Source organism: Pseudophryne corroboree, chromosome 3 (genome assembly GCF_028390025.1).
Source record: "Pseudophryne corroboree isolate aPseCor3 chromosome 3, aPseCor3.hap2, whole genome shotgun sequence".
Taxonomy (NCBI): Eukaryota; Metazoa; Chordata; class Amphibia; order Anura; family Myobatrachidae; genus Pseudophryne; species Pseudophryne corroboree.
In genome coordinates, this window is record NC_086446.1 from 279,430,124 (window position 1) to 279,442,329 (window position 12,206).

The window sequence follows — 12,206 nt, forward strand, 5'->3', positions numbered from 1 at the left end:
TCCGTGCTGTTGTAGCACTTCCCGAGATAGTGCTACTCCGACCAACAACTGCTCCTTGGACCTCGCCTTTATAAGGAGATCGTCCAAGTACGGGATAATTAAAACTCCCTTTTTTCGAAGGAGTATCATCATTTCTGCCATTACCTTGGTAAAGACCCTCGGTGCCGTGGACAGTCCAAACGGCAGTGTTTGGAATTGGTAATGGCAATCCTGTACCACAAATCTGAGGTACTCCTGGTGAGGATGGTAATTGGGGACATGTAGGTAAGCATCCTTGATGTCCAGGGATACCATGTAATCCCCCTCCTCCAGGCTTGCAATAACCGCCCTGAGCGATTCCATCTTGAACTTGAATTTTTTTATGTATGTGTTCAAGGATTTCAAATTTAAAATAGGTCTCACCGAACCGTCCGTTTTCGGTACCACAAACAGTGTGGAATAGTAACCCCGTCCTTGTTGAAGTAGGGGCACCTTGACTATCACCTGCTGGGAATACAGCTTGTGAATTGCCTCTAGCACAGCCTCCCTGCCTGAGGGAGTTGTCGGCATGGCAGATTTGAGGAAACGGCGGGGGGGAGACGCCTCGAATTCCAGCTTGTACCCCTGAGATACTACTTGAAGGATCCAGGGATCCACCTGTGAGCGAGCCCACTGATCGCTGAAATTTTTGAGGCGGCCCCCCACCGTACCTGGCTACGCCTGTGGAGCCCCCGCGTCATGCGGTGGACTCAGAGGAAGCGGGGGAAGAATTTTGATTCTGGGAACTGGCTGACTGGTGCAGCTTTTTCCCTCTTCCCTCGTCTCTGTGCAGAAAGGATGCGCCTTTGACCCGCTTGCTTTTCTGAAGCCGAAAGGACTGTACCTGATAATACAGTGCTTTCTTAGGCTGTGAGGAAACCTGAGGTAAAAAATTTTCTTCCCAGCTGTTGCTGTGGATACGAGGTCCCAGAGACCATCCCCAAACAATTCCTCACCCTTATAAGGCTCTATGTGCCTTTTAAAGTCAGCATCACCTGTCCAGTGTCGGGTCTCTAATACCCTCCTGACAGAATGGACATTGCATTAATTCTGGATGCCAGCCGGCAAAATATCCCTCTGTGCATCCCTCATATATAAGACGACGTCTTTAATATGCTCTTATGTTCGCAAAATAGTATCCCTGTTTGACAGGGTCACAGACCCCGCTGCAGCAGCACTATCTGCAGGTCTCAGTCTAGTACCTGAGTGTGTAAATACAGACTTCAGGATAGCCTCCTGCTTTTTATCAGCAAGTACCTTCAAAGTGGCCGTATCCTAAGACGGCAGTGCCACCTTTTTTGACAAACGTGTGAGTGCCTTATCCACCCTAGGGGATATCACCCAGCGTAACTTATCCTCTGGCGGGAAAGTGTACGCCATCAGTAACTGTTTAGAAATTACCAGTTTCTTATCGGGGGAACCCACGCTTTTTCACACTTCATTCACTCATTTGATGGGGGAACAAAACACTGCCTGCTTTTTCTCCCCAAACATAAAACCCTTTTTTAGTGGTACTTGGGTTAATGTCAGAAATGTGTAACACATTTTTTATTGCCGGGATCATGTAACGGATGTTCCTAGTGGATTGTGTATATGTCTCAACCTCGTCGACACTGGAGTCAGACTCCGTGTCGACATCTGTGTCTGCCATCTGAGGGAGCGGCCGTTTTTGAGCCCCTGATGGCCTTTGAGACGCCTGGGCAGGCACGGACTGAGAAGCCGGCCGTCCCACAGCTGTTACGTCATCCAGCCTTTTATGTAAGGAGTTGACACTGTCGATTTATACCTTCCACCTATCCATCCACTCTGGTGTCGGCCCCACAGGGGGCGACATCACATTTATCGGCATCTGCTCTGCCACCTCATAAGCCTCCTCATCAAACGTGTCGACACAGCCGTACCGACACACCGCACACACACAGGGAATGCTCTGACTGAGGACAGGACCCCACACAGCCCTTTGGGGAGACAGAGAGAGAGTATGCCAGCACACACCAGAGCGCTATATAATTTAGGGATTAACACTATATTGAGTGAATTTTTCCCAATAGCTGCTTGTATATACAATATTGCGCCTAAATTTAGTGCCCCCCCCCCTCTCTTTTTAACCCTTTGAGCCTGCAAACTACAGGGGAGAGCCTGGGGAGCTGTCTTCCAGCTGCACTGTGAAGAGAAAATGGCGCCAGTGTGCTGAGGGAGATAGCTCCGCCCCTTTTTCGCTGACTTTTCTCCCGCTTTTTTATGGATTCTGGCAGGGGTATTTATCACATATATAGCCTCTGGGGCTATATATTGTGATATATTTGCCAGCCAAGGTGTTTTTATTGCTGCTCAGGGCACCCCCCCCCCCCCCCCCCAGCGCCCTGCACCCTCAGTGACCGGAGTGTGAAGTGTGTATGAGGAGCAATGGCGCACAGCTGCTGTGCGCTACCTTGGTGAAGACTGATGTCTTCTGCCGATTTTCCGGACCTCTTCTTGCTTCTGTAAGGGGGACGGCGGCGCGGCTCCGGGAACGAACACCAAGGCCAGTTCCATGCGGTCGATCCCTCTGGAGCTAATGGTGTCCAGTAGCCTAAGAAGCCCAAGCTAGCTGCAAGCAGGTAGGTTCGCTTCTTATCCCCTTAGTCCCTCGATGCAGTGAGCCTGTTGCCAGCAGGTCTCACTGTAAAATAAAAAAACTAAAATCACCTTTCTTTCTAGCTCAGGAGAGCCCCTAGTGTGCATCCAGCTCGGCCGGGCACAGAAATCTAACTGAGGTCTGGAGGAGGGTCATAGTGGGAGGAGCCAGTGCACACCAGATAGTACCTAATCTTTCTTTTAGAGTGCCCAGTCTCCTGCGGAGCCCGTCTATTCCCCATGGTCCTTACGGAGTTCCCAGCATCCACTAGGACGTCAGAGAAATGAAGACTTACTCGCGGTAGCCGTAGATACCAAATCAGTCAGACCCTTACCAAACAAGACACTACCTTTATATGGGAGAGACTCCATAGCTTTCTTAGAGTCAGCAGCAGCATTCCATTGATGAATCCACAATGCTCGTCTAGCTGAAATTGCCAAGGCATTGGCTCTTGATCCCAAAATGCCAATATCTCACGCCGCCTCCTTTAAGTAGGCCGCAGTGTCCCTGATATAACCCAGAGTTAACAGGATGCTATCCCTATCTAGGGTATCTATATCAGATGACAAGTTATCTGCCCATTTTTCAATAGCAGTACTCACCCACGCCGATGCAATGGTTGGTCTGAGCAGCTTACCTGTGGCGACGTAAATGGATTTTAACGTAGTCTCCTGTCTACGATCCGCAGGATCCTTAAGGGCTGCCGTGTCAGGAGACGGTAAAGCCACCTTTTTAGACAACCGTGATAGAGCCTTGTCCACAATGAGAGATGATTCCCACTTATCTCTATCCACAGAGGGGAACGAATAAGCCACCTGAAGCCTTTTGGGAATCAGAAACTTTTTGTCAGGATTTTCCCACATTTTTTCAAAAAAGGTATTCAGTTCATGAGAGGGCGGAAATGCTACCTCAGGATTCTTTCCCTTATACATACAGACCCTAGTATCTGCAACAGCAGGGTCCTCCGTGATATGTAACACGTCTTTTATTGCCACAATCATGTACTGGATGGTCTTTGCCAATTTTGGGTCTAATTTGGCATCACTATAGTCGAAACTGGAGTCAGTGTCCGTGTCGGTATCTGTGTCTGCCAACTGAGCAAATGAAAATTTTTGTGACCCCGAAGGGGTCTGGACCTGTGATAACACATCCTCCACAGATTTCTTCCATGTCTGGTTCTGCAATTCAGATTTATCTAATATCTCATTAATAAGAGCCACATTTGCATTCAAGGCATTCAACACATTTACTCAATCAGGAGTCGGCGGTGCCGACAGTGTCACTCCCACAGCCACTTCTGTCCCTACCACAGTCTCCTCCTGGGAAGAGCACTCAGCCTCAGACATGCCGACACACGTGTACCAACACCCACAGACACACTGGGCAAGTAGGGGACAGACCCACAGTAAAGCCTGTCAGAGAAACACAGAGGGAGTTTGCCAGCTCACAACCCAGCGCTCAATCCCAGATCTGAAACTCTAATATAAAGCCCCAGACCAGTAGCGCTTTTATATTTTCACCAAATTATGTGCCCCCCCCCTTCCCGTTTTGCACCCTGTTACTTGTACAGCAGTGTTTGGAGGAGAGGACCAGCGTCTCTGCAGCTTCTGTGAAGAGAAAATGGTGCTGGTGAGGGCTAAGCCCTGCCCCCTTAATGGCGCGCTTCAGCCCGCTATTTTCTTAATATATATTACTGGTGGGAGTTCGGATCTTGTGCCCAGGCACTCCAATCCACTCTTGCCAGCCTTAAAAAGAGGATTTTATGCTGCCCAGGGCGCCTACCCCCCTCCCCCCCCCCCCCGACCCGCGCCCTACAACCTGTAGTGCCGCTGTGTGTGGTAGCATGGCGTGCAGCGCGATCACTGTGCGGTACCTCAGAAAGCCGTCACTGAAGTCTTCTGATCTTCTTCTACTTACCTTTCTTCTGATTTCTGGCTCTGCAAGGGGGGTGACGGCGGGCTCTGGGAGTGAGCCCCTAGGCGTACCTAGTGTTCCAAACCCTCAGGAGCTAATGGTGTCCTGTAGCCAAGAAGCAGAGCCTTTAAACTCATTAGAAGTAGGTCTGACTTCTCTCCCCTAAGTCCCACGGTACAATTCTAAAACTGGAGTCTGGAGGAGGGGCATAGAGGGAGGAGCCAGTTCACGCCTATTCAAAGTCTTAAAGTGCAGATCCCGTCTATACCCCATGGTTATTGAAGTGTCCCCAGCATCCTCTAGGACGTATGAGAAAGACAGTATGTGTGGACAGTCTGATGATTAACCTGTGTTAGGAACTCTGAAAAAACCGTGAGTGAGATTCTATTTTTGCCAAATCTCCAGCATCTAACACGCTAATTGAAACTGTTGCCAATTGTGCTAAAACTTACAACCTTATTTTTGCTAGATACTTTTTGTCCATCTGTTCTAAATAGGGGAATTAGCTCATCTATACAGTGAATATTTCAAAGACTTTGTTTATATGTTATGATATATATCAGAAACTGTACGGTGGTTTGTTATTAAATTATATATGTATTTTAAATAAATAATATTGTTGAAATTTAATTCCTGGGTGCTGTGACAATTTCCTCTTTTAGCTCCTAACTATCTCTCGACCAACTTTGATGCACCAATCTGCGATTAATCCGTCTCAGGTAGGAAATTACTCATTTGGTTTGCAGCTTTCCATGTCATTTATACAAAATATACATAAAAAAGGGTGTGGATCATTAGATCGACAGTGTCTAGGTCGACGACTATAGGTCGACAGTCACTAGGTGGACAGGGTTTCTAGGTCGACATGTGCTAGGTTGACAGATCAAAAGGTCGACATGAGTTGTTGTTGTTTTTTTTGTGTCGTTTTCTTCGTAGAGTGACAGGGAACCCCAATTAGTGCACTGCGTCCCCTAGCATCGGGCAAGGTGCCGCGCTTCGCTCAGCACAGATTACTGTTCCAATCGTAGTCCACGTGGATCGTTAAGTATGAAAAAGTTTTAAAAAAAAGGGAAAAAAATGTGAAAACCTCATGTCAACCTTTTGACCTGTCGACCTAGGAACCCTGTCGACCTTCCAACCCTGTCGACCTATAGTGGTCGACCTAGACAGTGTCGATCTTTAGACCGGATCCCCATAAAAAGCAGTTTTGCCATGATATTACCATGCAGCGGTTACTGATTAACATGGACACTTTCTTTTTTTTGACGATGCAGCATCTTAATCCACATACACATAGGGGGTAATTCAGAGTTGATTGCAGAAGCAAATTTGTTAGCAGTTGGCCAAAACCATGGGCCTAATTCAGACCTGGTCGCAAGCAGGCGTTTTTTTGCACTGCTGCGACCAGGTAGTCGCTGTGCAGGGGTGCAGAGAGCTGCACAAACAAAAGTTTGTGCGGTCTCTGCACAGCTCAGGACTTACTCTTCCAGTGCGATGATCCGGCCCGGAGCTGACGTCAGGAACCCTCCCTTCAAACGTCTGGACACGCCTGCGTTTCTCTGGACACTCCTAGGAAACTGTCAGTTGACACCCACAAACGGCCTCTTCCTGTCAATTTTCTTGCGATCACTTTCTCCGGCCATCCCGTCGCTGTCCTGCGCTCCTCGTCGCTGGGGGGACCTCGCGCCTGCACACTGCGGTGCATATGCATGCGCAGTTCATACCTGATTGCTGCTGAGCGAAAACGCACAGCAGTGATCAGGTCTGAATGACCCCCCCATGGGCACTGCAGGTGTGGCAGATATAAAATGTGCAGAGAGAGTAAGATTTGGGTGGGTTATTTTGTTTCTGTGCAGGGTAAATACTGGCTGCTTTATTTTTACACTGCAATTTTAGTTTCAGTTTGAACACACCCCACCCAAATCTAACTCTCTCTGCACATGTTATATCTGTCCCCCCTGCAGTGCACATGGTTTTGGCCAACTGCTAACACATTTGCTGCTGCGATCAACTCTGAATTACCCCCATGGTGCGATATAACTATCGAAATGGACTATATAGTCCATATCGGTAGAAAACACAGTGCATATTGCACTGTGTGTATACACATTGCAATGCCGATGCGTGCTCCTGTGGGGTCGGACTGTGCAGGCAGGTAAATTTTGACTAGAAAGTGTTCAATCTAGTACAAAGTATACTCAAAATGCCGTAGTCAGAACCGTACATAGCCAAAATTGCACCGTGTATATAGTCAATATCGGTGGTACTGGGCTCCAGGGAGTTCAAGGGAATTCCACATAGGCAGAATCGCACCCGTGTGTAGGCCCCTTAATTCTTAAGGGGTCATTCAGACCAGATCGCAGGCTACGTTTTTTGCAGTGCTGCGATCAGAACTGCACATGGGTATGCTTTGCAATGCACAGGCGCGTCGCCCCACGGCGACAGGGATTGCAGGAAAACAAGTTTAACAAAGAAAGCGATCGTATGAAGATTGACAGGAAGAGGCCGTTTGTGGGTGTCAACTGACCGTTTCTATGGAGTGTCCGGAAAAAGGCAGGTGTGCCCAGCCATTTGGAGGGAGGATTCCTGACGTCAGCTCCTGGCCGGATCATCGCAGCTGCTGAGTAAGTCCTGAGCTGTGCAGAGACTGCACAAACTTATGTTTGTGCAGGCAGGTCTGAATCACCCCCTTAGTCTTTTGAGGGATTGTCTTGATAACCATACTTTTCTCAGCCTTAATAATAGTACACATAACCACCAACATTCTGCACATTTTTACATTCTACCGAAATGCTAATGGTTTCGGTAATGTCTGAAATATTGAAATGCAAAATTCTTATTTATTTACAACAGAACACATCATTATACGTCACTGAAAAACGTCTAACTTGATCAATTGTAATGGCAAAAACGATTTTTGGTCCCAGATTTCATCTTTAATTGAAAAGTGCTGTAATCTGGGCTTAGTTTATTGATTCTAAATGTGGTAACATCAGTATTAAGAACTGAAAAGCATTTATTGATTTATGTAGCTGCATAATTATAGCAGTCACCTTCAAATGCAAGGTTCATATGAAATTTCCTTCTTCCCTTTACAATCAAAGAACATTATGGTAACCCCGCCACCTGAAATTTCAAAGGCCAATTTGTGCATGGTTGTGTCAAAAATAATCACAAAGTCCAGGCACTTGGAAATTAAATCCAATGACAGCTTGTGTGTACAGGAAAAATGAAAAAAACTTATGTTTCCTGTTTAACATAATTATGCTGGGTACAAGAAACAATTTACTGGAAAACCCCCGGATACTTGAATAAATTCAAAATTCAGAAACAACCTTGAAAGGTAAAAAAAGGGTGTTTGTTTTGACAATTTCAGGCGTTGGGCGTTATCTTAGTAAGTTGTGCACAGAATACTGTTTTAATTAGTCAAAACATTTTTTGAGGGAAGATATACTTTAACTATAGGTCAGGGACATGCAGTAAGGGTAGGCAGAGCATCACCTGTCAAACTCCAGAGATTTATATAAAAACGATTAGAATAATACAAAGAAGATATTTATAACATAAACTTCATTTATTGTAATCCTTTTTATAGCTAACACTCAGCAACTTTGTGGAGATACCTGGAGCTGAAGCGAGACGAGAGATGAGGCAGCAGCAGCTCTGCCCCAGTTCTACAGTCAGACACTGCTTTGCAGAGCTGAGGGCGGGACCGCACCAAGGGTAGTAAAGGGGCACAGAAAGGGAGCTAATAGAGGCATGCCTCTGAGTGTGGGGGCGGGCCTTGTGCGCTGATGGACACTTGGATGTGAACAGGAAGTGAACTGTAGTCAGAGCTCAGTCAGCAGCATCAAGAGAAGACATAGGGATATAGGTAGGGGACTCAATGGACAATGCAGCTTAGTGTAGTGAGGGGAGAGATACAGTGAGTAGGGGGTGAGACAGGCTCCCAGCATTCAGTCCCATCCCCATGTGTGTCTCCCCAGCCATTCACCTCACCGTATGTCACTTCTATAGGTAGACAGGTAAAAAGATAGGTAGACAGAAACACATTGAACCTGATTCTGGAGGTATATGCAATGTCAATGTCGGATGCAATGGAGCAATTTTTAGCAGCAAGTGTTTAGCGACTGAGGAAGTGAATAACAAGTAGCCATTTTTTTTTTTTTGGGGGGGGGGGGGGGGGGGACACAGCCATGTCAGGACTGTTTTTTGTCTGTTGCCTAGTCAGACCGATGTCGTAGGATGGCCACTTTGTCTGAGAAAGCAGGATGTTCTCAGTGTTGTGCGCCTGATGCTTCAGCTTATGTACATGAGCAGCAGATGTGAGACACTGGCAATGGGTGTCTCTGAGTCACCTATGAATCAAGCCTAGTATTACAAGGTGCCTACTAAAATTGGATCAACTTCTATTTTATTTCTTCAAGACCCCATTAAGTTATAAGATAAGACACTTTCATGTAAAACACATATTACGAGAATTTATTTAACATTTTATTTCAACGTGAAGCCATGATCTAGATGACGAACACTGGAGAAATGACAGACACAGTAGTTCTTGAGAAAGCCATGTGGCTAGTCTTGGATGTTCACTTCAGTGGGTACATCAGTGTTCTACACTCATACATTTCTACAGGTCTGGGGTGATAAAACTGGCAATATATGAATATAAATATGACTAAAGGGTGTGCAAACACATGTGCAGACAAAGTGCTTATGCATAATCCATGATGCTTCTAAGTCAACCATTTTAAACCAGACACAAGTAAAATGGCTGCAAGCTTGTAGAGTTAATATTGCACGCAAGCACCAAGTGTGTATTTACCATTGTACCTGGTGTTACCTGTCACCTACACTCTGTGGGGGCAGACATTCTGGAATCAATATTCATGCAAATGCAGCCTATCAATTAACTATGAACGTAATGAACCTATACAGACTGCATTGTCATGAAGTACTAAAGGGATGGCACTGGCTCCAAGCAAAACGATAATCTGGACTGTCGTGAAGTATGAAGAATTCACAAAATGTCTGCCTCCACTTTACATAGCTTAGCTAGCTATTTTGAAACAACATAAGGTAGTCTGTATATGTACAATGGCAATGTATTTTCTATGTGTGCTGTCTCCTGAGAACAGACTCTACACTGACTGTAAGTGCTTATTAAATATAGAAATTAAATGAGTGATATATGCTTTACTGGAGTTACTAGACGTTCCATATTCATTTCTGGGTAGCAATCTCTCTTTACATTGCAGTCTAAAAAAAATTTTTTTTTTTTCATTTTACAGCATACACCATTACACCGTTTTCTTAATAAAAAAAGAAAAACAAACAAGGACACCGGCTCCAAATCCTGGAGGGATTACTGGCAGAGGATGTCCATTTGCTGCTCACTGTTCTATATGGTTGTGTTATCTGTGTAGATGCTTTAGGGCTCCATTCCTAATATTGAATGAGGTGAAGGATTTGCACTGATCCACGGGAACCAAATCCACATAATCTTTATCTTTATAGTGCAAATTCCACAATAGAAATAGAAAGTGTTTGATTGGTTTAGTGGTGTTTTCACATTAGAAATGGGCCCCGGTATGAGGATTGAGAGCCACATTAATCTGTATGTTATAACTAAAGAACCAAATATTTGTGCACTGGCATACCACATCCATGTTTTTAAGCTCTTGCTGCATATTATAGTGGGTACTGCTTTCCATTTCACACAATTTAGCAGCAGGGTGCAGATTTAAGACAGTGGATGTCCTTTCTTATGTTTTCCATACAATATTTATTCAGAAAGTAACGTCACTATTTCCTAACCTTAATTTCAAGTAGTAGATTTACATTTATATTATGTGTACTTGGTCCTGCTTTATTCTGCAGCAGAAATGGAGAGGGATTTGCTACAGCATATATATTGTCTTCTGTGTGACTACTGCAGGCTGCTTAAATTGATTCTGGGCTTGGTGCACGTTCCTATGTGGGGTTATTTCCATCTTCTGGATGGGGCACCCTTCTGAACTTTCCCCTTGGTTCCAAAGCTGTGCGTGTACACTCCAATTTTACGTGCTTTCTTAGGCTGTGTAATTTGTGCAAACGGAGTTTCTTTTTTAGGGGGTTCTGTGGTTGCTGGAGGCACAACTACCGGATTCTCCTCAATCTTCCTCCATTTTTTTTTGCCTGGTGCTTTCATCTCTGACTCATGAGCATGGAACTCTGGAGATATTTTCCTTTTAGAAGGTGAAGAAACCACAGACACGCGGAACCAGTTCTATGAATACACAGTATCAAAAGCTGGATTATTCTGCAGCAAACATTTCCCATGATTTTTCATGCCAACATGCCTTCCAAACCCTTAGTGACAAAACCATCTCATCTTTTTACCCAATTTCTCAGTAACCCTGATTCTTCAGTAAGCCCAACTCAACTCCTAGCAGCGCACATTATGCCCCATTATATGTATAAAGCTGTAATAAAGTTTTCATGCAGTGCAAATTCTATATTGCACACCTATTTTTACACTGTTGTACCCATTTGTATGAGAAATTGATAACACGGCATGACAGTGACTATGGAGGAGCAAAGTTTTGATCCATTTGATGGGAGATGTTTAGATTGTTCCTTGATGAAGTATTAATTGTAGTACTGCACCTCCCATTATAATCACATATAAAAAGTTAAATATTGCAATTCAAGATACTGAAATGAGCTAATTTTGGGAGAGGTTCTTGTTGAGGGTGTGGGCACACAGCCTTTTTCCCTCCGCAGAATAACTTGACCTTTAAGTCTCCTATATTTTTGTACATTGTAGAGGCACCTTTTACAGGAACGTATACAGTATTGCTCTTTCATCCACTTTGGGGAGACTGCATCTATGGGATACTCCAGATTGGCACTTTGGAGGCAATTCAATTAGCAGCTATGTGCAGTTACAAAGTACAGCTGTGCACATCAATGCTCATTATAGTGCGCCAACATTGCAGGTTTTCCTGAATACAGGTAAGTGAAAACAATCAGAAAACAGACACCTCGTGGCCATCAACATTAACTGAATTGCTTTTGAATTGTAGAACTTCCCAAAGCTTCTAGGGGGGAATAAGTGATTAGTCCAATGGACTGGACTAGACCTTAGAAGGAGGTACTTATCAGCGCCCGTTAGCACTTTCACCTTGGAAAGTTTAACTCAGAAAGGCAAAACGGCAGACATTCTGCACTTCTGCTTCCTGTGCCAAATCTCTCCTTCTGCATTTCCTCACAGGGAGTAGTTTCTGAGAGAGAAACTTTGGGGGAGATTTATCAAATCTTGGAGATTAAACACTCACCAATCAGTTCCTGTCATTTTAGATCCTGTGCTAGATAAATGACAGTTAAAAGCTGATTGATTGCTAACTTTATCGCTTTCAAGGATTTGATAAATCTCCCCCTTTATATGATTTCTCCTGCCGTTTAGTACTTACTGCAAAGTCTAGCACACAGTTTTATGTGCACTACATTCACTTTATAATGTATGTCACTGTATATGCACATATACAGTGTAGTAGCATGCGCACAGGGTCTGTTCGCTGGGAGAGAGGGATAGGGGGCATGCCAGCAGCTCACAGAGCGCTTGGCATGCCCCCTACAGCCGCGAAAATGGGGGCGTGACCTGCGGTCGTGGCAC

At 45.1% G+C, this 12,206-nt stretch overlaps 1 protein-coding gene and 1 long non-coding RNA gene across 4 annotated transcripts in view; one reads left to right on the plus strand and one right to left on the minus strand.

Annotated features, from left to right (window-relative positions):
• The window catches only part of LOC135055307 (uncharacterized), an 82,565-nt gene extending 71,500 nt beyond the window's left edge, over positions 1-11,065 (plus strand). The window contains exons 2-4 of one of the 2 annotated variants that reach the window (XR_010243713.1): positions 5,212-5,268; positions 8,145-8,272; positions 9,841-11,065. This is a non-coding gene — a long non-coding RNA (uncharacterized LOC135055307). The remainder of the gene's footprint in view (positions 1-5,211; positions 5,269-8,144; positions 8,273-9,840) is intronic. The other variant, XR_010243714.1, reaches the window with a different exon arrangement.
• ZNF512B (zinc finger protein 512B) overlaps positions 9,031-12,206 on the minus strand; it is a 72,362-nt gene continuing 69,186 nt past the window's right edge. For both annotated transcript variants that reach the window (XM_063959194.1, XM_063959195.1), the window contains exon 17: positions 9,031-10,817. In XM_063959194.1, the coding sequence (XP_063815264.1) occupies positions 10,533-10,817 (285 nt within the window). In that variant the 3' untranslated portion in view covers positions 9,031-10,532. The remainder of the gene's footprint in view (positions 10,818-12,206) is intronic.